The 23,875-nt window shown below is 42.1% G+C and overlaps 1 protein-coding gene across 4 annotated transcripts in view; it reads right to left on the bottom strand.

Moving 5' to 3' along the window:
* COL4A6 (collagen type IV alpha 6 chain) overlaps window positions 1–23,875 on the bottom strand; it is a 304,446-nt gene that overhangs the window by 26,225 nt on the left and 254,346 nt on the right. For all 4 annotated transcript variants that reach the window (XM_079124394.1, XM_079124396.1, XM_079124395.1 and 1 more), the window contains 14 exons: window positions 18,616–18,675; window positions 17,535–17,579; window positions 17,000–17,053; window positions 16,159–16,228; window positions 14,836–14,943; window positions 13,785–13,925; window positions 12,655–12,759; window positions 10,613–10,773; window positions 9,973–10,152; window positions 9,249–9,432; window positions 3,229–3,300; window positions 2,847–2,954; window positions 1,606–1,827; window positions 1,060–1,221 (listed from right to left, as the gene is read on the bottom strand). In XM_079124394.1, the coding sequence (XP_078980520.1) occupies window positions 1,060–1,221; window positions 1,606–1,827; window positions 2,847–2,954; window positions 3,229–3,300; window positions 9,249–9,432; window positions 9,973–10,152; window positions 10,613–10,773; window positions 12,655–12,759; window positions 13,785–13,925; window positions 14,836–14,943; window positions 16,159–16,228; window positions 17,000–17,053; window positions 17,535–17,579; window positions 18,616–18,675 (1,672 nt within the window). The remainder of the gene's footprint in view (window positions 1–1,059; window positions 1,222–1,605; window positions 1,828–2,846; window positions 2,955–3,228; window positions 3,301–9,248; window positions 9,433–9,972; window positions 10,153–10,612; window positions 10,774–12,654; window positions 12,760–13,784; window positions 13,926–14,835; window positions 14,944–16,158; window positions 16,229–16,999; window positions 17,054–17,534; window positions 17,580–18,615; window positions 18,676–23,875) is intronic.

Raw genomic sequence — 23,875 nt, 5'->3', positions numbered from 1 at the left:
TAGAAACCTACAAGGCCCATTTGATCTCTGAGGTATTCTGAGCTGTCTTTCACCATGCTTTAAGTTGGTCAATGGGATTAACCTCCTGAGCTGCTGCCAAAGTGGAATGTTCAGGTACAAAGCAAGGAAATTAAAAAACCAAAGGATTAAATCGATGACGACAGAGGTATTTGGGCCCCCAAGGACCTAAATGAATGGCTGACTTAGCTTTCTATGGAATGAAAAGCATCAAGTAGCTAGGAGCCCCAGGATTCCAATGGGAGGCTGTGAAGGGAACTCCTCAACAAGGGAAGGAAATTCAATGGGAGCCAACCCCACAGCACGAGCTCAGGGATCCCTGGCCTTGTAAGCAAGGGCATGTTATAGTGTATAATCAGATAAATCCCTGGTGGGGATCTTAGTCTTTAAGCTGGTGTGCTGTGTTTTTTCAACCTAGGCAACCTAAGCGAAGACCCCAGAAACCCAGAAGGACAAAAGGGATAAAAAGGATATTAATGGCTCTGCAAATAACTCAACTTCAGTCACTGGGCCAGGAGCAAGCGGGGGATGATAGGGTCATTGAGGAAGTGTAGGGAAGAAAGTGCACAAAAAAGACAAGTAGCGAACATTAGGTTGAAAGCAGGCGGTGCGGGGCCCCACTGCTGAGTGAAAGCCACTTTTTGGCATTCACACTTTGCCCAAGTTCCTCCTCAACCTGAAGTGGGCTCCCCACAGCTCCAGCGAAGGCAGTGGGATGCACTAGACCCACCTGTACAGCACAGGTGGCTTCTCTAACTGGGGAAGGCAAGAGGCTGACAGAAGCAGGAAATGGGAACATCAAGTCATGGAGGAAGGGGCAGGAAGTGAATTGTTGTCATATTTTGGAAACTGAATTGCGGCAATCTATTCTTCTTGGCACTGCCAGGAAACCTTGAGGTTTGAAACTTAAGTGTTGAGGAAAATCAAGTCTTAGATCTAAGTTCTGACCATGTCACACTGATGCTGTTGCCTCTCACAAAATCTGGGCCCAGGGCCTAAGTGAAGTCTTTCATGCTGGGGTTCTTCCTCTGGTGAACCTACCTGAAGTACCTGGAAGACCTGGTGCTCCTGGGAGTCCAGATTTGCCCTTGATGCCATAGGGACCAACAGACCCTGGGAGGCCTGGCTGTCCCACTTGTCCTGGTGTTCCAGGGCTTCCCCGCTCACCTTTGGGGCCTAGCAAGCCAGATTTTCCATGCAAACCTAATAATAGGGAAGGGGGCAGATAATCACAACCTGGATCTATATCAGAGACTGAAGCAACAAACCAACTTGCAGCAGAAAAGCTTGGCCCAGGATTCATCTCAGGTGCCACTGTCTTTTCAGTTCCAGCCTTGTTGCTATTCCCAGCAGAGAACCAGAGTCTTTGCAAGAAATCTGGCTAGTCACTATGGTCACTTCTGGAATTACCAAGGCAGGAAAATGGACTCAGGCTATTTAAGGAAAATTTCCCAGATAAGAGGGACAGAACAAAATGATATTACATTTTAACCCTCTAATTCACCCTTCATCCCAGATTCATGAAAGTATACCAGTTACTTTAAGGCTTTCTGTAGATTGTTAAATAAGTGGGGCAAAAAGAGTCACCCTTCGGTCCTGGAAGGCCAGAGTCTCCAAGAAATCCTCTGTCCCCTGGTAATCCCTGTAGACCTTGCTCCCCCGGAACACCATTTTCAGCACCAAAGATGTCACCAGGGGCTCCCTTGGAACCTGGTAAACCTGGACTGCCAGCCTTCCCAGGTAAGCCATCTTTTCCAGGAAGCCCAGGAAACCCAGGCAAACCCTTCTCCCCACGAGGTCCAGGAAATCCTGTGTAAAGAGGCAAAAATAAAAGGCCATGGATATTTAGAAGTGACTTTTCTGGGTAGATATTTCCAAGACAGTTTTTTTTTTTTTTTCCTAAAATGAAACATGTTACTAAAGGTCAGGGGTCTCTCTGTTCCTGGGAGATTTGTGCAGAGGCAGGGACTGTACTAAGTGACCTGAAGAAAGTTGTAGTTTTATAAGGTTGACCATGGGCAGAGGTCAGCAACCTGCTTCCTGGGACTTGACAGATGCTGGAAAGCACAGGTAACACCCAAAGCCTCCGAGCACAAGCTCAATCTCCTTGGGGGTTGCTTGACTCCTGCTGTCATACCTCCTTCTTGGGTGAAGAGAGGATAGTGGAAAGAAATGAAGTCCCAATAAGCTCTGGGACAGGTGGCCCAACATGAGCCCCAAGCTCTAGAGCATAGGGGTTCAGAATCACCTGAGGTAACACAGAGATTGTTGGTTCCACCCTTGGAGTTTCTGATCAGTAGGTCTTGAAGACAGCATAAGAATTGGTATCACTAACGAGCTTACAGTTGATACAGATAGTGGCCCAGAGAACACAGTTTGGGAACCACTGGTGCAATGCAACACCATGAAGCTTATGTCAGAACAACAGGGTGTGAGAAAAGGGACAGAAATAGATAACTTCCCTCTGACTGATGTGGCTCTCTTTATCTGACCTTTAAGGAATTGACCCAGGAAAATGCTATAGTAGGCAACCCAGCAAAGTCCTAGCTGTCACCAGTGGTTTTGTGATCTTTGCAAGTCCTTTCCATCTGGGCCTCAGTTTTCTTATCTGAAAGTTAAGAGGTTTTTCAAACTGATCTCAAATGGCCCTTATTGCTCTGATATGCTGACACTCTATGGCTCTGTGATCTCTCTTGTCTGGGTGTGAGATCAAACCATCCCAACCACACCAGAGAACAAACCTAGCTTCCCATCATCAGTGAAGGGAGGCCACAATCTGAACAGACACTCACACAAAGGATAAGCAAGTAAGAAGCTCTTTTCCTTACCTGGCAACTCAGGGAGGTGAACTAATCCTGGATTTCCAGGCTCTCCTTTATTTCCATGAGATCCAGGCTGGCCTGGAGTCCCAGGGAGGCCACGGGACCCTTTAGGGCCTAAAAATCCAAAGCAAGTAGTGAGGGGATAGGATAGTCAGTGTGCCTGGGTATGATGGGTGATGTTCAGTCAAGAATCCCAGTCTCCTGGAAGGCCTCTACTATTCTCACCTCCCCACTCTACCCTCTCCAGCAGACATTCTGTTCCCTCAATCCTTAAGGCAGCCCTCAGGAGAAATGTTAATCCTCAAATGTTACTAGGTTAGGACTCTGCTTTCCTTGGCTCATGACCTGTCAAGTGTCCTCAGTGACCTTCTCTGGCTTCATTCCATACCTGGGAATCCGGGAGCTCCTGGGAATCCTGATGGACCATATGACCCAGGAATAATACAAGGCAAGGTGATCCCTGTAAATGGTAACATGTATGTATTATGTGAATTCAATGAATCAGGGAAGATGTCCCCCAAGCAGGCTCCTTTACTTCCATTCCATTTAATGGGACAACTAAGTTCTCCCCACTGAGTGGAAGCCCTCACAAAAAATCTTGGCATCAGAAGTTCTTGGAAGTTACTACCAGTGCAATTGCTTATGATGAGAATGCCCTTAGTGTCTAAGTGCCTGGATGTCACTTATCAAATAGTTGCTGTCCAGTGGGCAAGCAGTCACCTATGCAGTGGGTATTACCTAACAAAGTTTACTAGAGGTGGTCTGTGCAAGTAGAGCAGCAAATGGTAATTGCCTATTCACCCTGCCTTAGATAGAGCCTCTCCATAATGGTTTCTTGGGGTTAGTACTGAGGGTACATTATGCCTACATTACTAAGTTGGAGGGTTTGAAGCCAAGACTCCTCAAGTTAACAACTTCCCTTTTCTTGAAATGAAGAATTTGCCCAAGCAATTGGGTTCTTTTGATAACCCTTCATTTGGGATCTAGCAAAGCCCATTGATTTTTCTTGGTCAGATGCACCCATATGTCTGTACCAAGCAAACACCAAAGACCACTTTCTTGGTCATGACAGACAAATGAGGACCCCTGCCTCAGCTCCTTATGTGAAACTGTCAAATACTCATGGAGGAGGGCTAGTCAATTTCAATATTCAAGATGTTGAAATTGGTATGCATAACCTTCCCCTAGCAAATTCTTTCTTGCTCATTCATAGTGCAAATGAAAAGTGCATAAGATCACAGAGGGGAGGTTTAATAAAATACTGGTGAACAAATTGTTTGTGGGCTCCCTCAAGTGCCATTTGCGAACAATTGCTATATTAATTAAAATTAGCCTTGCCTATTCATTAAAAAAATCCCCCAAGGTCTGCTTTACACCACAGGGCCAATAGTTCTAATAAACTGCTATAGCATATATTTATATGCTAAATATATTTATTTATTTGTTTGTGTTATTTATTTATTTGTATGTGGTATTGAGAATCAAACTCAGTGCCTCACATGTGCCAGGCTACCACTCTGCCACTGAGCCACAACCCCAGCTGCAAGCATTTTTATCCCACTTGTTTTATTCCTAAATCAAGACTGGGAATTAAACATTATAATATATTGTTTATATTGAGCTCTGAAGCCAGACAGACTTGATTTGGAATCCTAGTTCTGTTAATAACTATCAATGAGGGCAAGATGCTAAACTTCTCTAGCCTCGTGTGTAAAACAGGAACTACCTATCTCATATGGTGTTTTGTGAGAATCATATTAAACTGTGCCTGGCACCCTGGTATATGCTCAATGAATAATAGTTCTCCTCATGCTTGCCTCAGATCTAGCATGCCATGAGGCCCTGGGTGACTCAGTACTGCAAAAAAAAAAAAAAAAAAAAAAAAATTCTTGTCATATTTAAGGAGAAGAAGAGCTGCTGCAAGGCTATCCCCTGATTTCTACCTCAGTCAGGCTAGTGACACCACTTTGTAGCCTGGGAAGCAATTTTCTGCTTCTAGATCTTAGGCTTTTACATTCATCTTTCCACAGGTGGGAAGCAGCTTTAGGACTGGATCCTCTTCCACAGGTGGTCACAACCACCTCCATCCTGTCAGATACTGAGATGACAGAGCTATTTCTGAGAATCACATTCCAACTATGGAAATAAACTCTACAGGCAAGCACCACATGGTAAGCTGCTTCACGGAGAAGATGCTTCTATCCCTGTGCTCTGCTCAGGCCTGGGTCCTCCGAACTAAGTGGAAGAATTGCCTTCATAGCTGATGTCATGAGAGGAATCGTGTAGAAGACTCTTCTGCCCACAACTATCTCAACAGCCCATTAACTCTAATGTGCTGAACTCATAACCATTATAGTTCTATTGCTTTATGTATGACTTAAGAAACAAACTGGATAAGCTATAAATATCTGTGGGCTGGGTTCAAACATGAAGCCATCCATCCCAATTTATGAGATCAGTTTCATAGATTCTTTTCACCTGTGACAGCCAGATCAAAACAAAGCCTTTAAAAGATGGGGATGAAGACAGGCATCTGTTCCTGTACAGGAAAAAATAAAGATAAAGGGAAGGTATATAGAAACTAGAGGAAATCAAGGCAATACTTCCCTTCATAACTTTGCCCCAGGTGGTCCTATAGACTGCACTATACTAGTGTACTGAAAGTTTGGGTTCAAAATGGTGAGACTTCACATCACACTGGTAGCTAGCTTTTACTTTACATCTTGTCTTCTGCATTCCTAAATTGAAAACATTCTCAACAAAGAGGAAATCAGCCCTACACTTGCTCTGTTTCGTAAGTGCAACAAATGACCAAATTATTCCAAATTTTCACACAAATGCCAAATTTCGTTTGAATATAAAGGACCTCTGGTTATAAAGATTTCTAACATCTTGATTTGTTCTGAGTTTAATGAATAAAGATTGGCATGCATAGATGATTGAAGGCACCTTCGTAAGCAAGGTATGGCTCCAGTTAAAGTTCAGAAAATGCAGTTGCTTAAGTCCGAGATTAGCCAAGCCATCAACATGCATGGTGAAGGGTATCAGCCCCTCTCAGGAACTTCATGCCCATTTACTTCTGTACTCCCCCAGGAGGTATGTGTTAGGGAGCCCTCAAAGCAGTGTCAGTGTCAGCATCAGCCTTTGCATCCCAGCCTTAGAATCAACCCTCCCCAAACAAGGCCTCCAGTGTGATGCTGAGGCCATATTGAGTGTCAGAAAAAAAAGTGAACAAAAAGGAAGGGGCCTTTTGCCAACATTGGTGTCTGAGTACCTGTAGACTTAGCTAGCTAGCTCACCTCCCTCTGTGTCTATGTCTCCTTTACCAACCTTTTCCCTGCAGCAGCAATCACCTAGACCAATCAAGTAAAGAAGAAATTAAAGCAAGGCAGGAGTTCATTGAGGCCTAAGGGAAGTCTTGTGTGCAGCTCAGAATGCCCACCAACCAAATTTGTTGTTTGGAATGAGTAGAGAATGCTGGCACCCTCACAGGATCAAGCACACAGTAGCCGCTTCAGTAATAATCAGGGTGATGGATTACTATGAGCATCTGGAGCCAGAGTCTCTTTGGAAACAGCCAGTTGTCAGCTTGCCCAGGGTTTGTAATAATTCACACTACTAGGCTGAAAGGCTTCGGATGACTACATTCTCTTTCTTGGCAATCCAGCTGTCTTAGCCCAGGCTATCACTGGCAGGGATGGGTACATTTAGGAATGGCATTTTAATATTTTTGTGGCAACAGAAAAGGCTGTAAGCAAATGCCTGAAGCCCACAGATTACTTGTTTTTAAAATTATGAGAAAGAAATCTAGGTTTGAGGAATTATGTTTGCTTACCACAGAAAGAATAAGAAAGCCAATGCTGTAAATGAAGTAATTGTTTTGAAAGTCTTGGTACTATGACAAGTACATTTTCTGTAAAAGGCATCTTCCAGGATAAAGCTGACTCTAGCACTATACTCTTGAGAACTTTCTGTGTCCAGGAACTAGTGAAGCTTGGGATAAAAATGATCTCATGGGCTTCCTCCTGTTGAGTCAGCCTGTTTTCAAACAATTGCAGTGTTGCTATTATCCAGAAGACTTGAGGGTGAATAAAATTTTTGAGATACTGGGATTGAACTCAGGACCTTGAATATGCTAAGCAAGTGCTCTATGACTGAGCTACATCCCCAATCCCAAGGGTGAATAAGTTTATGGGCACCATGTTATTATAACTCAATTTGTAACCTAGTTGCCGGGAAAATAGGTTGACCTAGAGTTAAGACCCATGATTGGCAGAATAAAATCACCATTAACATTGTTTTTGGAGACGGAGCTGGAAGAAAAGCCATAGCTGATATCAGGTCTTCCAAAAAGCAGAATGGTATTGTTTGATAACATTCTTCATAGTCTTCATTGGAATTTGTGAAATGAACTACTGACTTAGATTTAAGAATCATGAATGATCAAGTTTTTATCATCATGCTTATTGCATCAATTCACAAAAATGGATTTTAAAATAAAAAAAAAAATTTACAGGACCTGATAATTTGTCCTTTAAAAAAAATCTTCAAGATGAAATGATGGAAAGAAGAGAAATTGATCTAAGAAATAGCCCCTTGGTGGTTGGGAATACCATTTATTCTGCAACTAAATATTTGTCTCCTATGGAACATTGCACTATCCTAGGCAGGTAGAGACAAGCTCAGAAATATTATTCACCCTCCTACTATCCAGAGACTTACAATGTAGCTGGAAAAAGTAAAAACATTAAGGGAAAGAAATACACAATTTAGTACCAATGACGTACAGTAGAAGTCAAGGGAAAGCTTAATAAGAAGTACAGCTTATGTTGAACAATGAAAGATGGATATGATATGACTACATAGAGAAAAGAGGAAAGGCATTCTAGAAAAAGGAAGCATAAGCAAAATATTTGAGCTGGGAATGGACATGTTTGTATTGAGTACAGTGAAATTTTTTTTTTTTTTTTTTTACTATGAAGAGAGTGAGATAAGGTTGAAAATGTTGGTTGTGTCCATGTTTGGAGACTTATGGGTATTCCAGGCTGAGGAGTTTAGAAATTATTCTCTACTCAGTAGGGACCATTCATAGCTTTGGATTAGGACAGTAACTTGTTGATATTGGCACTTTACAAGTATTAAATTGACAACAATGTTCATAGTATAATTGAATGGGCAGTCTGGAGGTAGGAGATGAAAAACTACTTAGGAAGTTATCATTCACTCACTTACTTATCCACTCATCCATTCATTCATCAATCCAACATCCAACCAACCATCCATTTATTCCAAATAGTATAGAAATATTTGATAAGCTAGGCACAAGATAGTAAGAATTTAGTAGCAAGAATAGGAAGGAAGAATATAAGAAGCATTTCAAAGGAAGAAAAAGAGACAACCTCAATTTTTCAAACTTCCGATGACTGTAAGTGTGAAAACGAATGAAACTTGAGAATATTATGCTGAATGAAATAAGCCAAACTCAGAAGGTCAGAGGCCATGTGTTTTCTCTCATATGTGGAAGCTAGAGAGGATAAAGGAAAAGAAAGGATGCGGGGGGGGGGGCATCACATAAAAATTGAAGGTAAATCAGTAGAGGAAAGGGACCAGGGGTAGAAGGAGGGGAGAGAGGAGGGAAATGCTGGGGAGTGATATTGGCCAAATTATATTTTTATATTGTGTGTATGTATGAATGTATAACAACGAATCCCACCAATATATACAACATAATGCACCAATAAAAATGTGGAGGAAAAAAGGGTAAAAAATAAAAGTGTGATGCCACTAAGGGAAAGAGACAATTTCTGGACTACAGAGAATAAATTAGGATGAAGAGTTGTCCTGGGTGTATGAAAGAAGATGTTAATAGCACAGGACCTTCATAATATATAAGCAGGAATGTCACTATTATATATCCTGAAATCCAAGTAGGAAAATAAATTATAAAAAGAAGTTCATGTATTAAGTAATGTAGTAGTCTCTGCACAATCCAAGATTCCATCAATTGAAGAAAGGATCATCCCTGCTGATAAAATTACATAAAATTGAGAGGACACCTTGTCTAATCTCCCACTCATTATTTTGATGACATTTGCAGTAAATGGTCATCCAGCTTCTCCTTGAACTTTTCCTGGGATTATGAGCTCATAACCTCCATAGGCAGCTCTGTGACATTTTCAGACTGCTCTGTTCCTCACGAAGGAGAGCTGAAATCCATATTATTCTGCCTTCTAAGCTTATCACAATACAATCATAATCCTTTTCTCACTTAAAAACACTTAGGAGGATTAAAAGTAGTGATTTTTGTCAACCTAGTCTCTTCTTATGACATATTTCATGAACCTGAGTCACAGTTACTCTATGGGGGTTGAATTTTCATGTCCAAAGCCATCTGATTCCATGACTCACCTGGAGGTCCATGGAGACCTTTTTGCCCTGGTAATCCATCTATTCCTTTATCTCCAGGAAGCCCGCGGGGTCCAGGAAGTCCTGGTAGCCCAATTCCTGGAGGGCCAGTTGGACCAGGATGACCTTTTTCACCAGGAAGTCCTGGGAACCCCTTTTCACCTGGGAAGCCCTGTCCACCATCACCCTAGACAACACAAAAAAGAGTGAAAGTCTCAGAGACTTTCCTGGAGAATCCTCTGACCATAGGAAAAAGTTAACCAATGTGACCAATGATTTGTATTTTGCTAAAATTCTCCATGACTGTAGTTTATTCATCAATCTTCTCTGAGTTTAGTTAGTGGGAATGGTCTTTCAATTCTGTGTGATCTGATACTTCAAAAGGTTCTCTCCTGTAGGGAGAGGGCAGGAAATGTGTACTGTAACAACCCTTGAGGTGAAAGAAAGCAGCTGGATTACTTGAAGGAGAAAGCTACTGAGAATCCAAAACATTTTCAAATGATTTGGTCAATTGTTACTAACATTTACCAAAGGAGACAATGATTATTCTGAGAAAAAGATTCCCATTTTATAGGAAGAAAAGCACAGAGCCAAAAATGTCAGTGCAGGGCCAGGATGAGATACTCCAGACTCAATCCTGATGTTTCCTGGTTCAGGACTCATTAGATCACCCCTAAGTCAGGTTTGAGAATTTAAAGACTTAATCACCCAGGAATGATCAACTTACCTGAAGGCCTGGCAGACCTGGTAAACCTGGTACTCCATCCTTGCCTGGGGCTCCTGTTAGACCAGGGAACCCCTGGGGGCCAGGATCACCCTTCTCCCCTGGCATGCCAGATCCAGTACTGAGAGTTGGTTCACCCTTCTTTCCTTTGGGGCCTACAAGACCTGGAGGCCCAAATAATCCCTGACAACAGACAAAAGGGAATAATTAGGAGATGTAGACTTCATAGAATTCTGGCACATATGACCTAAGGGGTCCTTGGGTACATTTTGGCACTGCTCTTGGCACTTGATTGCATTGACATCTTGAATAATAACTGCCCCTATTTTCTGTGTTCTTTCTAAATTTTGAAATCTCTGAGAGTTGAAATTTCATCTTAATTCCTGTTTTATCTTCAGGGTTCAGCATGGTGCTAGACCAATGCAAATAATTTTGAGGGAGGAAGGGAAAGGAGGCAGGGAAGGTTAAAGCAGAATGAGACTCTGGACACCATCTAGTCAGACTTCTTCATGTTATAGATCAAAACCCCAAAGCTTTGCTTTATCTTCTTCTTTTATGTGCTTTAGGAAAGTGATTGTTGAGGAGTGAGGGACACTTGAAAGCTCCCATTGCTCCCTCAGGGTCAAACTTTGGCAAGACTTACTGGAGCCCCTGCTGGGCCCTGTGTGCCCCCTGAGCCTGGATCTCCTCTGGTTCCTTTAAGTCCTGGAAGGCCCATGAGACCTTGTGGCCCAGGCAGACCTGGTTCTCCGGGCGGGCCAGTGTTGGGGACACCACCATCACAAGCACAAAATCCCGAGTCCCCTGGGAGGAAAACAGACAACATCAAATAAAGTGGCCTTCTATCCAAGAAGAAAGATCTGATATTGGTTGTTTGTGACTTGAACAACTTGCCTTGGAGAGTATCAAGAGACTTGCAGAGAACAGACTCAAATGAACTAGGTTTACTCTCCCTCAGAGTACATCTATGCTAGTAATTCGAATTCCACTGATCTGGGATGACGTCAGTCATCCATTGAGCACAATGTGCAATCAGTGTTGAGAACCACTGACTTATACTTAACCAATTGAGAGTCTGGAATCCAAGCCACTCAACAATTCTTTTCATCAGAATTTCTTTTTCCCAGACTTTTGTACATACATGCACATAAGACAAATGCCAAATAGACTGATTTCAGCAAAGCACTTCTACTGAGGAATCAAGGAGTCACTAAGGCAAAGTCAAATCTACTACGCTTTTTCTATGCTTAGAGTCTGGAGAATGAGAATTAGCAACAATATAGGTGAATCTGAGTTTCCCTAGTATTCTGAAGGACTGCTTTTTACTTACAGAAAAATGATAAACCCTGAAACTGAGAAAACTATGTGTTCTTCAGATTAGGATAGGTTGAGTTTAAATGCTTTGAAATCGAAAACATTTTTTTTTTTATTTTGGCATTTTGGGTTAGGGTTGCTCAACCCATAAGGTCTATGCAAATATTCCAAAATTCAAATAATATGAAATCTGAAACACTTCTGGTCTGAAACATTTTAAATAAGGGATACTCCATCCATATTTCTCAAGTATGATCCATGGACCTCCCACATGAGTCACCTGTTTATGAGGCAGTTTTCCGGGCTCTGTTTAAGTATGAATCAATCAATCTTATAAGGCAAGTCCCAAGACTATAATTTTTAATAATTTGCCCTAGGTGGTTCTGTGGTCAATGATGCTTGACAATCACTATCACTTTTCTAGACTTAGAGAAAATCTTTTGGCCTCATGGAAATGTAGAAGGGGTAGCATTAGAGTTGTCCCTCTTTTATGAGTGAGAATGGTATTGAGAAATATACCAGCTGTGCAGAGTCAGGGAAGGGCCAGAATTAACATCCTAAGTTCAGACTTGCAATTTAGTGGCCTTTGCACTCTCATAGTCTTCCTTGAGTCTGAATAATAGAGATCAATATTTCTGAAATTTCTGAACCAGGTCAAGACCTGAGAGTCTGAAACAGGTCACCACTCCTATACTTAGGCAGTGACATTTTATGTTAGGGCAGTGAAAAAGGAGAGGAGAGCTGTTAATTCCTGTAAAGAAGAGGGAAGTCTCAGATATCTGAAGTCCCTAGGCCATCCCTAAACCTCTGCCACCCAAGCCTGCATTGCAAGCATAATGAATTGACTTATTTAAGCATCTTCCCCTTAGAGGAAGGAGAAAGGAAATGACCCAAAGGCAGAAAGAAGATGGAGAGAAGCAGTGTGGTGGAAGGCTAGGCTTTTTGATTAGCTCTTCAGCATCAGTGGGGACTTGGGTTGTTTTCCTGGAGTCAGTCAGCTTATTCAGTCTCAGGTCTTGACCAGTTCAGAGCTCTTTGCTTCGGGTTGAAGGTGATGATCAGTGGCTTCCAGTCTTGCTCTTGCGAACTGGGAGGCATTGGGTTGGTTAATACCCTGACAACTAGCAATAGCTTCAGCAAGTGGAAAAGGTAGGAAGAGTAGCCCACACCACTTTGTTCTATGTGACTTCAATTGCCAGCCTTGATCTTAGAGTCCTAATTATAGCACTTCCAATAATCCTTTGATCAAAGCCCCTCTCAAGAATCAAGATTGCTTCCATTAACATTCCCAAGGCTGTTGACTTGCTTATTCCCCATAAAGCCTTTTCTAAGAAGTTTGGGGGACAAAGAAACTCAAGGGGACAAAATCACCTTTTACTCCTTTGAAACCTGGGTTTCCTTTTGGACCTCGTTCTCCTTGGAGACCAGGGAGCCCCGGCTCTATGCCATGTAAGGTTCCAGTCTTAAAAGGTGAACCTGAAGAAAAAAGAGACATGAAAGATCGGCAGCTTATAGAACTCACCTGACTTGGCACAGCAACCTTCTCACCAAGGCCTGGATCCTTGAGGCTCAACACCCAGAGTACAGACAAATATATCTAAGATGAGGACCTCCAAGTCTGAGGTAAAGAGCTAACAAATCCCATTGGCTCAATTCACTTCACTAATACTTAACTGAATGTTTACCATGTTCCAGACATTGAGCATTCAGGGATGAACAAGATGGCTTCAGTAACTCAGCAGTCTCAATATGTAACCCAGAAAGCCCCCTTGGGACAAAAGAGGAATTAGCTGTAGGCTGCAGTGGTCAAGAACTCTTCAGGTACAAAGAAACATGCTGGGGAACATTTCTAGCCTTTCTCTCAGAATCTGGAATCCCATATTCAGGTATAATATCTAAGAAGAACAGACTCCTGTGCAGGCTTTTATTTATTTATTCATTCATTTGTTCATTCATTTGGTGCTGGGGATGGAACCCAGGGCCTCATGCACGCCAGGCAAATATGTACTCTACCACCAAGCTACACCCTCATCCCTACCTGAATAGGCTTTTTAGTAGCTACCTTAAGAATGTGGGCACAGTTTCTCCTCTCTGAGTCTTTCAGCCCATTCCTCTGGAGCCCTGCATCAGTGAATCAGGGGAAGCTCAAAAGAGCCAGTGATTCTTCTCCAGGAGCTGAGAAGCCTGAGGGTTGAGGGCTGAGAACAGTGAAGGATAGAAAGGGAATCTACAGAAGTTGAAAGGCATTTGGTGTTGTTGATCATCAAGATGGCCTTAGCTTGCTTGTTCCCTGATGAAGAACATTGTGGTGTAGATGATACCAGTAGAGGCAGGGAGGACTCAGACAGGACAGAGCCTTCATTGCTGCCCCTGTGTAGTTATCATGTGTCCTGCCTTAGCTGGTTCACCTGTGAGATGCTTCCTCAAAACGCATGACTGTTCTGTAGTCTGGATCACACCCAATCCAGCCTCAAGACCACCAAAAGAAATGAACAACTTACCAGGTGGGCCTGGTGGGCCTGGTAGGCCTGGCAAACCAGTTCTTCCAGGAAGGCCAGCTGTCCCAACAGTGGTGGGGCCTGGGTTTCCTTGGTCTCCTTTCAGGCCTGGAAATCCCTGAGGTCCTAGGGCACCTGGCACACCTGGAAGAATAAGCCCACACAGAAATGCTCATCACCCTACTTTCCAGGGTTATTCTGATCAGTGGCAGATGTGGGAAACAATTCAAGGAAAGAAACTGGGAAATCATTTGCCCTTCTCTTGCATCGAGGTTCTAGAGGATGAGTGAACCTAGCTTTTCAGGAAACTGAAAACCAAAGGAGAGTAGAAACATGGCTGGGAGCAGTTTTTCAGTGGCAAACTCCAGAGGAAAACTGAGTCTTTAGCCTGTGACTTCTCTAGTTATTTCCATCTTGAGGCTGGGGCCAACTGTACTTTCTCCACATAGCTGCTTTAAAAGTGCAGGTATCCTTACAGAGGCCCATCCCTATGGAAATTGGGAACTGGTGATTTAAAAAGTAATGTCTGAGGTTTTATATCTGGGACAGCTCTCCCCTCCCAGACTCTAGCACATTCTTTCTCTTCTTGCCATTATAGAATGACATATGAGTATGCTCCTCGGGTGACTGGTACAAGGGTAGCATGCACAGGATCCAGGGACCAGTTAAGCCAAAGTCAGAGTTGGGGTACAAATTTGCCTTTGGGCTTTCGTTAAACACTCTTGGCAAGCATCAGCCAGAGTGGCGCTTCCACAGAAGAGTGATAGGGTTCCAGCTGCCAGAGGTAGGCCTCTGATTACAGCAAAACCTCATTGACAGTCTGGGATTATCTGTCCATATGGTACATCATTTAATCAAAGGAAATCTTCTCACCAAGGTTCTACTCCCACATACACTAGCTTTGGGGTGGCAATGGGAGAACCTACTGACTGTAATGTACCTTACCTTTGACTTTGCTATATGTGTGCCCAGACCCAGAGGTATTAGAAAAGGATGTTAGGAACCAAAGTGGACAGAGGATTGATCTGTGCAAAGGATGGGTTAGTTTTTTCACCTGGTAAGGCTGGGAGACCAGGGAGGCCAGGAGGGCCACTTTGGCCCTGGATACCTTCATCTCCTTTAAGACCTGGGTGGCCTGGTACACCAGGGTCTCCAGGATAACCTAGCATTGCAACAAAAAATAAAAGAGTAAGCAAGCACAGTAGAGGCCCACAAATGTCACAAAATACCCAAGGAAACATGTGGGGAGCTGTCATGGGGCTAGAATTCATTATCTTGTCCTTTCTGGGTTTCCCAGATGCTAATGGCCTCACATGATAATAGGCCTACTGAAGCCTATGTTCCACTAGGGTTCAGAACTGGTTTGACTAGTGCTTTCCTTCCATGAAGAGATCTGGAAAGTACTAGAAGGGTTCTTCCATGGCTACTAATTTCCTGTAATGCCTCAAATGTCCCCCATTTGGATTAAGATGAAGTCCACTATTTGTGTTATATACATAGGGTTCCTGGGACCAAAAAGCCACTGTAAACTATTAATATCAGACAGGGCATGGAACTGAGAGAATGAGAAGAAAGGAGTACATTTGGAGACCCAGGTGGAAGAGGGACTATAGTAGAAAACTTTGAGGGAGCAAGATATAGCTGGAACCACTAGGCATCTGGATCTTTGAAAAAGGCAAAGGGAAGAGTTGAACACACAGTAAATAGGAAAAGGAGAAATGAAGATAAACTTTCACATGAGGGTTCTCCATAACTTGCTCCCCTAACCATGACATTGGCAAGCAGAAGCATGCATGGAATCATTTATATGAGACCCTGAGTGTTCCCTAGTGTTGGGCTAAAACCAGTTCACATGGAGGAGGATATCAATCCTTCCCTAAGCATTAATAGGAGAAACATTTTCATGAAATTCATGCCCAGGCAGTCCCAAATTCTATTTTTTTTTTTTTTTTTTTTTTGGTACTGGGGATTAAACCCAGGGGAATTTTACCACTGAGCTACATCTTAATGCTCTATATTTTTAATTTTGAGACAGGGTCTCACTAAGTTGTTTAGGGCCTCGCTAATTGCTGAGGTTGGCCTTGAACTTGGAATCCTCCTGCCTCAGCCTCCCAAGTTGCTGGGATTATAGGCATGTGCCACTACACCTGGAAAAATTCTACTCTTGATGGACCCAACACAAAAGTGGGAGGCTGTGCTTGACTTCTCTGACAGAGAGACTGGAATCAGTTTCATTTCCCAAGTTGAGGACCTACAAGGGGCCCTTGGTAGTGTCAGCAATTCAGTGACTGACAAAATATCCTATTATTAATTATGGGGGATATAGAATTTAGTGTCCTATCTTTTCTTCTCCAGTCAAATCAATGAAGAGTTGCACCTGAGATCACAGCACCACCTGCATCGATGAAAATGTCTGGGCCTGGCAGGCCAATGCCACCCTTTTCACCCTGCAAAGATTAAATATATTAAACACAAATAGTTCTCTGACCTCATCACACAAGATCTATGTGTCCTTATAGCCAATACCTAAGAAAATGAAATGTTCCTCCTTCTCAGACCCTCGATTTCCAGGGCCAGCTAGTCCAGAGTTAATTTCAAAGTCCAATAAATTTAAGTCAAAGGTGACACAAGGCAAGCCAGAGGCCTGACACTTGATTGCAAACCTGTCAAGGACAAGGAATCCCAATTTTATTTCACAACATTACTTAAGGTCATTCTGCTTCTGGGCCTGGGAAATACAGCACATACATAGACAACACGGACATACCTAAGATGTGCTAAGGAGGGAGTAGAATTTAAAAATGTTTTCTACTCTCAGCAGGTTTGGGACTGTAATACTGTCACTAGTTTTTTAGTGGATGATGTCACGTAGAGGTAGTCAAAGGAGTCCTAACTATTCCCCAAAAGGGACTACAGAACCATAAGATACAGTGGAACACCCAGGGTAGGTGGTAGGCAAATGTCTGCCCCAGGTGCAGGCAACAAGGGATACAAGTCTGTAGAGAATTTTAAAACATAATAAAACCTAAAAGTTGGTAGTTTCTGAGGAATGCTCATCAGCTTGGTGTGCTCAAAGCAGGTTGCATTCATTTTTGGATGAAAAAATGCTATCTAAAACATCAATATTAAAAATACTTAATTTCATATGTAGGCATTTATAGTAATTCTTCACCTTTCCACCACCCAAACCCTACATTTTCACTTCCCAACAACATTACCTTAATTCCTGGAAATCCATTCAGTCCAGGAAAACCTGGGGGCCCCTTCATGCCCTGTGGCAGAAACAGAGTTTCACTAAGTTCAAAGAATAAGTGGATAAGAGGACTGATCTTTGAATTAAGCCAGGGCAAACTGCACAGGAATTTTGGCTGGCATTCGGGGTATCTATGACTTCTACCTGACTCAGGAAGAAGAGAAGGCAATATGGCACTAGGCAGTCAACTTGCATATTAGGAAGTACAAAGGTCACAAGGCTATGGATACAAGCAGGCAAGTCATGCTAGTCCTGATAACATGCCAAAGATGTATTACCATAATGGCATGGCAAGGCACCAAATGTGACACTGAATACCCATCCATGCTTTTAGGTGAAAACAAAAGAGATTAACTAAGATATATTGTTAAGGGTGGGTGGACAGCTTGCATTCTAAGCAATGTCTCCATTTGGACATGTTAAGTAAAGTAAGGGGGCCTTTTGGTTAGAGTTTTGTACACCAAGGCATTAACCAAAATACCTGATATTAACCAAAATACCTGTGTCCCTGGAGGGCCTGGGACTCCTTCTAAACCAATGGGGCCCTGTAAAGAGAATAGCCACACCTTAGAAAGATTCTTGGCTCACACTGGAAAAGGCTGCTAGACTTACTTAATAAAGCTCTCCAACTGAGTTCAGGATTTAGTGGCTCCTAAAATCAGGTAAGAGAATGTTCCTAGACCTGACTTAATGACTTCTTTCTAAGCACTAATCCATCAGGCTGAATAGTCACATGGAGCATTTTTAAGAGCTAAATAAATGGAAACATTTTAAATAGTAGGTGGAATTTGGTAGAAGGGCTGGATGGTATTATGCTTAGTCTGCATTACTTCCAAGTCAGAGGATTTTAAAATAGATTATGGGACAGCCTCTTGTCTTCTACTCAAATACATTCTTTGTTGGTGATTATGTGTTTTCAAGACAACGGAGACAGAAAGGTAGAGAAAGAATTGGCAGGGTAATGAATGAATGTTGTGAAATACTCAAAAGAACTCCTAACTAACTGCATGGACAAACTTAAAACACAGTTCTTTACAATGTTATTAATTTAACTAAGGTTGGCCAACTGCTTATAGCTGAAAGATCTAAGTGCCTGAAGCTAGGATCAGATAGGCTGACAGTTACTTTTCCATTCCAAGTGACATTATATTGTCAACTATTGACTCCAAGCATCAGTACATTCTAGAATTTCCCAAGCTTATGTCTATTCTATAAAGATTTTACTTGTCCCTCTTTCTTCCATTCCTGTGCTAACCCCCCACCTACATTCTATTGGAATACAATGGAATAAAAGAAAAACAACACTCACATTCTTCTTTAGCTCAGAAGATAATTGTACACTAGGGCAAGGAGAGTAAATAGACTGAGAAGTCACCTAAAGTAGAGAGTTTATCATTTCTTATTCTAGGGAGATACTCAGTCAAAAGAGTAGGGTTAAGTAGAGAGGAGGAGCTTATATGGGGACTGAGGAAGACAAACGAGAAGCTTATGTGGCTATCAAGTACATAGCATAAACAACAAAATATTAAAGAAAATGGAGCAGGTGACTTGATAATGGAAAGCAACATTCCAGGTTCATACCCTAGGTCCTGGCAAACCAGGAATTCCCTTTTCTCCCTTTTCTCCAATAGATCCAAGTTCCTAGAGGAAAAAAGAAACCACAGGTTATGACATTCTTCTTCTCTTAGGTCTCCAAGCTCCATTCAAAGGAAGGAGGTAATTTCAAACCAGCTCCACTGTTCCATTAAGGAGGCTAATCATTATACTGAGTCCCTTGTCAATGCCTGAAAAGCACATAGAGCCTGAACATAATTTTGACTATTTCTTCAACATTCCTTTTTGGTTCTAGAAGTAAAGTCTTTCCCCTAAAACACTATTACAATTATTTATAACACCATGAGCTAACAGCACAGGAATAATAAAATACCTAATCCAGTTGATTTTAGAGACCAGGAAACTAACATCTGGAAGGGTTAAGAATCAATGAGAAAGTTAGGTCTTCTGACTTTCACTTCTGGGTCCTTTCCATGAGAATCAGCTGTTTTCTATCCTCTAGGAAATTGACTCTTTGACCCACAGAGGACTGTGAAAATCCTTGGGGGTCAGCAGGTTGAAATTAGAGGAAAGAATTTTCCCCTTTGGAGGCATATGACTGCAACATCCTTTCCTGTAGGAAGGAGTGTTTGTAACCAGACATGGTCCATAACTCTGCAGCTCCACACTGGGAGTGTAGGGTTCTTTCCAGGCCCTAGGAGTGTTGCAAATGCAACTATTAAGATGGACTCCAGTCCTCTTTGCCCTGCTCACAGGAGGTGAGGACTTGTACTATGGGTATTAACTGGGGATTCTCTAGGAACAAGCAAGGACTCCAAGAAGCAGACTGAAGGTGAGAGAGCTTCCTTCCCTCTGGGTATCAGGAAAAACGTCTGTACCCCCAAGATATAGAAGAGTTCATTACCAAACTGAATAAAGTCTTTAATGGAAAACTTAACTGGGGTCATTTTGTTATCATTGTTTGAAATTGTATATTTTGGAGCATAGATTTTGGCAAATAGCGTTTGAGAGTAAAGAAGCAGTGAAACTTTCTCACATGGAAACTTGTGAAAAGATGCTACATGTTGTAGTGGCACATCTATTGTCCACTTGATGTGACCTGGCTCCATTGGTGTGAGGGCACAAATCCAATTCCATTTGTAGCTTTTACATACTCAGTGCATTCCCATGGGTATTGAAGGCTGGCTGAATACCTCCATGGCTTTCTAGCTCTAAGGATTTTTTTTTAAATGTGGGTTGTCCGTTGTTGTTGTTGGTGGTTTTTATTACTGTGGGGAGGGTATGTGGCTTTGAAGGGTCCAATTAAAAGCAGGTTTTGCTTCCTTCTTGCCTTTTCTGTTTCCTATAGCTACAGTTATGTGTCAAACAGCTCAGTCCTTATGCTGAATAGATTTTCTAATTCTGAAGGACTGAGGGGCAGACTGAATACAAACTTGTTTGAAGGGTTTGAAATGTTTTTCTACATTTCAGGTTGGAAACCACTGCATGCTGCCACCTGGTGGAATGTGTCTATGGGCCTCTGAGTTTGAACACTTCAAGCAGTTTTCCCTGACCTGTCCATGAAAGGTGTGATAGTCAGTGCTGCCCCGAAATCTTAAAGCACTAAGATTGGTTACGTATGAAAGTTTTATAAGCAGAAGGCCTCTTTCACACTTTCTTATGTTTCCCTCCAAAGCATGGTTACTGCTGCCTGAACACATACAAGGTAGTCCAGTAAATGATTGCTGAATTGAAGTCTTGGTTAATGAATAAACTTGTTTTAAATTGGTTTAAAAAGTTGTTGAATTGAATGGAATAATGACCAAGAGAGTAAAACTGTGGCAAGGGGTGAAGAAAAGAATGTCCAGAACTGTCTCATGACCCCCACTTATCTTGCCCACAGTTATAAATGTAAGGAGACTTTGTACTCCTTTAGAAAGCAGAGAAAGCCTCAGGATTCTTGCTTTCTCAAAGAGAGAGACTGAGAGCTTGTGCTACAGTGTGAACAAAAATAAAAATACATGAAAAATGGAAGAAGGAAAAATAACTTTGTGCCTGTGGAATCAAGCCATTAAAAGATAAATGGCTTGGCAAGACACGGCTATAGTCCCAGCTTGTCTCCCAGCACAGGGAGGCACTGCACAGGGACCCTGCTGAACAAGCTATTCTAGTAAGTTGTCCTGGGACCTGGTCCATCACAGCCAGCTCTTGTTGTAAGCAGTCCTGGAATGGCTGCTCCCACACTCCCACTCACCCGTGACCTGGAAAGCCTCACTAGAGCTCCAGCTTATCTCTTTCCTGGTCTCCTGGGCCCTGGGCTTCTGAGGCTTTTAAGTTCCAGAGAGACTGAAATGAAAGAGAAGCCCACCTACCCATTAGTTACCTCAGATCCACTCAATAGTCACTTCAGGATATGTCAGTTTCTTCTCTTCTGACTCCCCTCATCTCTTCCAGGTTGCTGGCCCTTTGACAGAGGGCACATGGCTATACGATTCTCTCTGACAACCTCCATATTAGGAACTGTGGCCTACAAGTATGAGTGTGCTGCTGGGGACAATAGGATGGGATATGCAAAGCTACAACTGAGCCAGGAAAATTGGGGATATTTGATCACTGGGAGCCGGTGGCAAGCAAAAGAAAAGGAGGTCTAAATCTGTCAGATTGGGTACCTTGTCTCCTGCAAAAATTTGGGCCAAAATGGAAAGGGAACAAATAGTTAAAGGGAACATTCTAGATTCCCTAGAGATTTTCATCCTCAGCAATGCCTTGTTTTTCATTGAGCATAGATAATTGAAAGCTGATGTGAGGACTTTGGAATTGAGAAGTGTGTTTCCACTGAAAAGCCCAGAATACCCCAAATGTTACCACCTTTCTCCTCACAGCTTTTCTGCCAAGCACATAAGGTACTTATGAGTGCTCCCATTAAGCAGATAGAGATATTAGGAACTAAGCAGTTACATGATTTGGTCAGGGTAACATAGTGAATCTGTGCTGAAGTGGGCTGAGAACTCTGGTTTCTGTTTCCACTCTATGAAAACATGCTGTTCTATGGAAAAGGAGGTATTTTCCAGCTTTGATGTCTTTGCAATTGGAGTTTCCATTTTTTCAGCCTTCACTGTGTTATACTGAAAATACTGAACTTGAAATGGTGTTGCAATTTATTACTGCACATTGTGATCAGTCAGTTTCTTTTTATTTTATAGGACAAAAGGGACCAGATTGGAATTGCAGCAGAGGAAACGCTTTGAGGTCCAACTGAAGAAAAGGCGTGAGCATGAACGAGTGTATCCTATAGTACCAGAGCAGATCATAAAATTCTTTCTTAGAGACTTAGAGACCTGGAGCTGGAGAGATAGCTCCTCTTGGAGAGCGCTCGCCTAGCATGCGCGAGGACCATGCTTCGAATCCCCAGACCCGCAGAGACTTAGTAGACCAAAATACCACGACCTCAGTGAGTAGAACAAACTGGACAGTAGGGGGCAGTATGGTATGGGGGAAAAGCCCCAAACTGGCTAGAATTCAACAAAGCTGATCTCAGATCTGCTAATAACTAGTTCTGCAACTCTGGACATGACTCTTCATCTGTTCAGGCCATGGTTTCCTCATCAGTATGAGCGATAAGCCTGGATTTAACTTGCTTACCTCACAGGGTGCAAGGTAACTAGAATCCATATGAAATGCTCTACAAAAAAAGTTGCAAACCTTACTCCCCAAACCCACTTGCAAAGAGCTCTCCAATAGAAATATAACATGAGCTGCTATGTTATTTTCAATTTTCTAGTAGCCACATTAAAATGTAAAATAGAGATCCATTTAACAATATATCATATTTACCCAAATATACAGTAAATATTATCATTTTCCATCAAAGTTAAAATTGTTTCAGAGATATGTTATTTTTTCATACTAAATTTTAAAGATCTGATGGATGTGTATTTTACAGGTACATTGTCTCATTTCAGATCAGTCATGTTTCTTTCTTTCTTTCTTTCTTTTTTTTTTTTTTTTTTTTTTTTTTTTGGTACCAGGAATTGAACTTGGAGGTGCTTAAGCACTGAACCATATCCCCAGCCCTTTTTTGTGTTTTATTTAGAGACAGGGTCTTGCTGAGTTGCTTAGGGTCTCACTAAGTTGCTGAGACTGGCTTTGAACTCATGATCCTCCTGCCTCAGCCTCCTGAGCTGCTGTGATTACAGGCATGTGCCACCATGCCCGGCTCAAATCAGTCATATTTCAAGAGCTCAATAACTATATGTGGCCACTGGTTATCTTATTGGACAGTACAGCTTTGTATTTTGTAAAGAAACTTCACATACATTGTGAGTTGGGCCTCAGAAGAGTAAATATGACCACTGCCATATTACAAATCTACAAACAGAGGTTCAGCAACTTGCCAAAGTTCCAAAGCTGGAGCTGGGCACAAGGACTAGTTGTTTGTATCCAACACCAGGATTCTCCTGCGTTCTGATTCATTAGCTGCAGAGCTGATTAGAATCAAGGACACTGAACAAATGATTCTCTATGCTCATTTGTTTCTATGGAGTAATAGGAATCCTCATGGAAGCAACCTGTGTCCCTGGCAACCTGGCTCCCTTGGTTTTGCTTTCTGGCCATCCAGAGAGACCCAAAGTGTTTCAAAGTACTACAGGGAAGGACTGGAGCCATCTATCCCCATTGTGCTAGCAAGCAGGAGCAGGCCTTGCTATCTTTGATTCATCCATTTTCTTCCTGAGCTCTACCCCAAATCCATGAAAATCTTGTCAGTTTTTTCAAAACATATCATATAATTTGAGATATATCAACCAAATGTAATGTATTGGTTTTATCTGTATTCTCATTCCAACAAGTCAACTGTAATTATATATGTAATAATCATAAGTTAGAATTTTTGTCTTATTTACTGATATCATTAATTGGTGATGATGATATTGTCACTATGTTTTAACACAGTTTTAGAAATACTGTGGTATTTTTGATGAAATGATATGTGCCTCAGATTTGCCATGTATTGCTAATTGTTGAAGCCAGGTGATGGGTACACAGGGGGATCATTATGGCCTCTGCTTTCATGTATGTTTGAAATGTTCCTTAATAAAAAAGTAACATGTTTACATTTTTAATTCATCCACTTCTTCCATTTCCATTGCTATCACCAGAGTCCAAGCCACCACCATCATCATTTGCCTGGACTTCCGCAATAGCCTGTGTTTACTGTTCTACACTCTCCCCTCTCTCTCCCATACAGCCAGAGTGATCTTTAAAACAATGCAAGTCAGATCCTTCCAATGGCTTCCCATTAAACTTAAAA

Source organism: Sciurus vulgaris (genome assembly GCF_902686455.1).
Source record: "Sciurus vulgaris genome assembly, chromosome: X".
Classification (NCBI taxonomy): domain Eukaryota; kingdom Metazoa; phylum Chordata; class Mammalia; order Rodentia; family Sciuridae; genus Sciurus; species Sciurus vulgaris.
The sequence above is the reverse complement of the archived record's forward strand: the minus strand, read 5'-3'. Positions and strand labels throughout refer to the sequence as shown.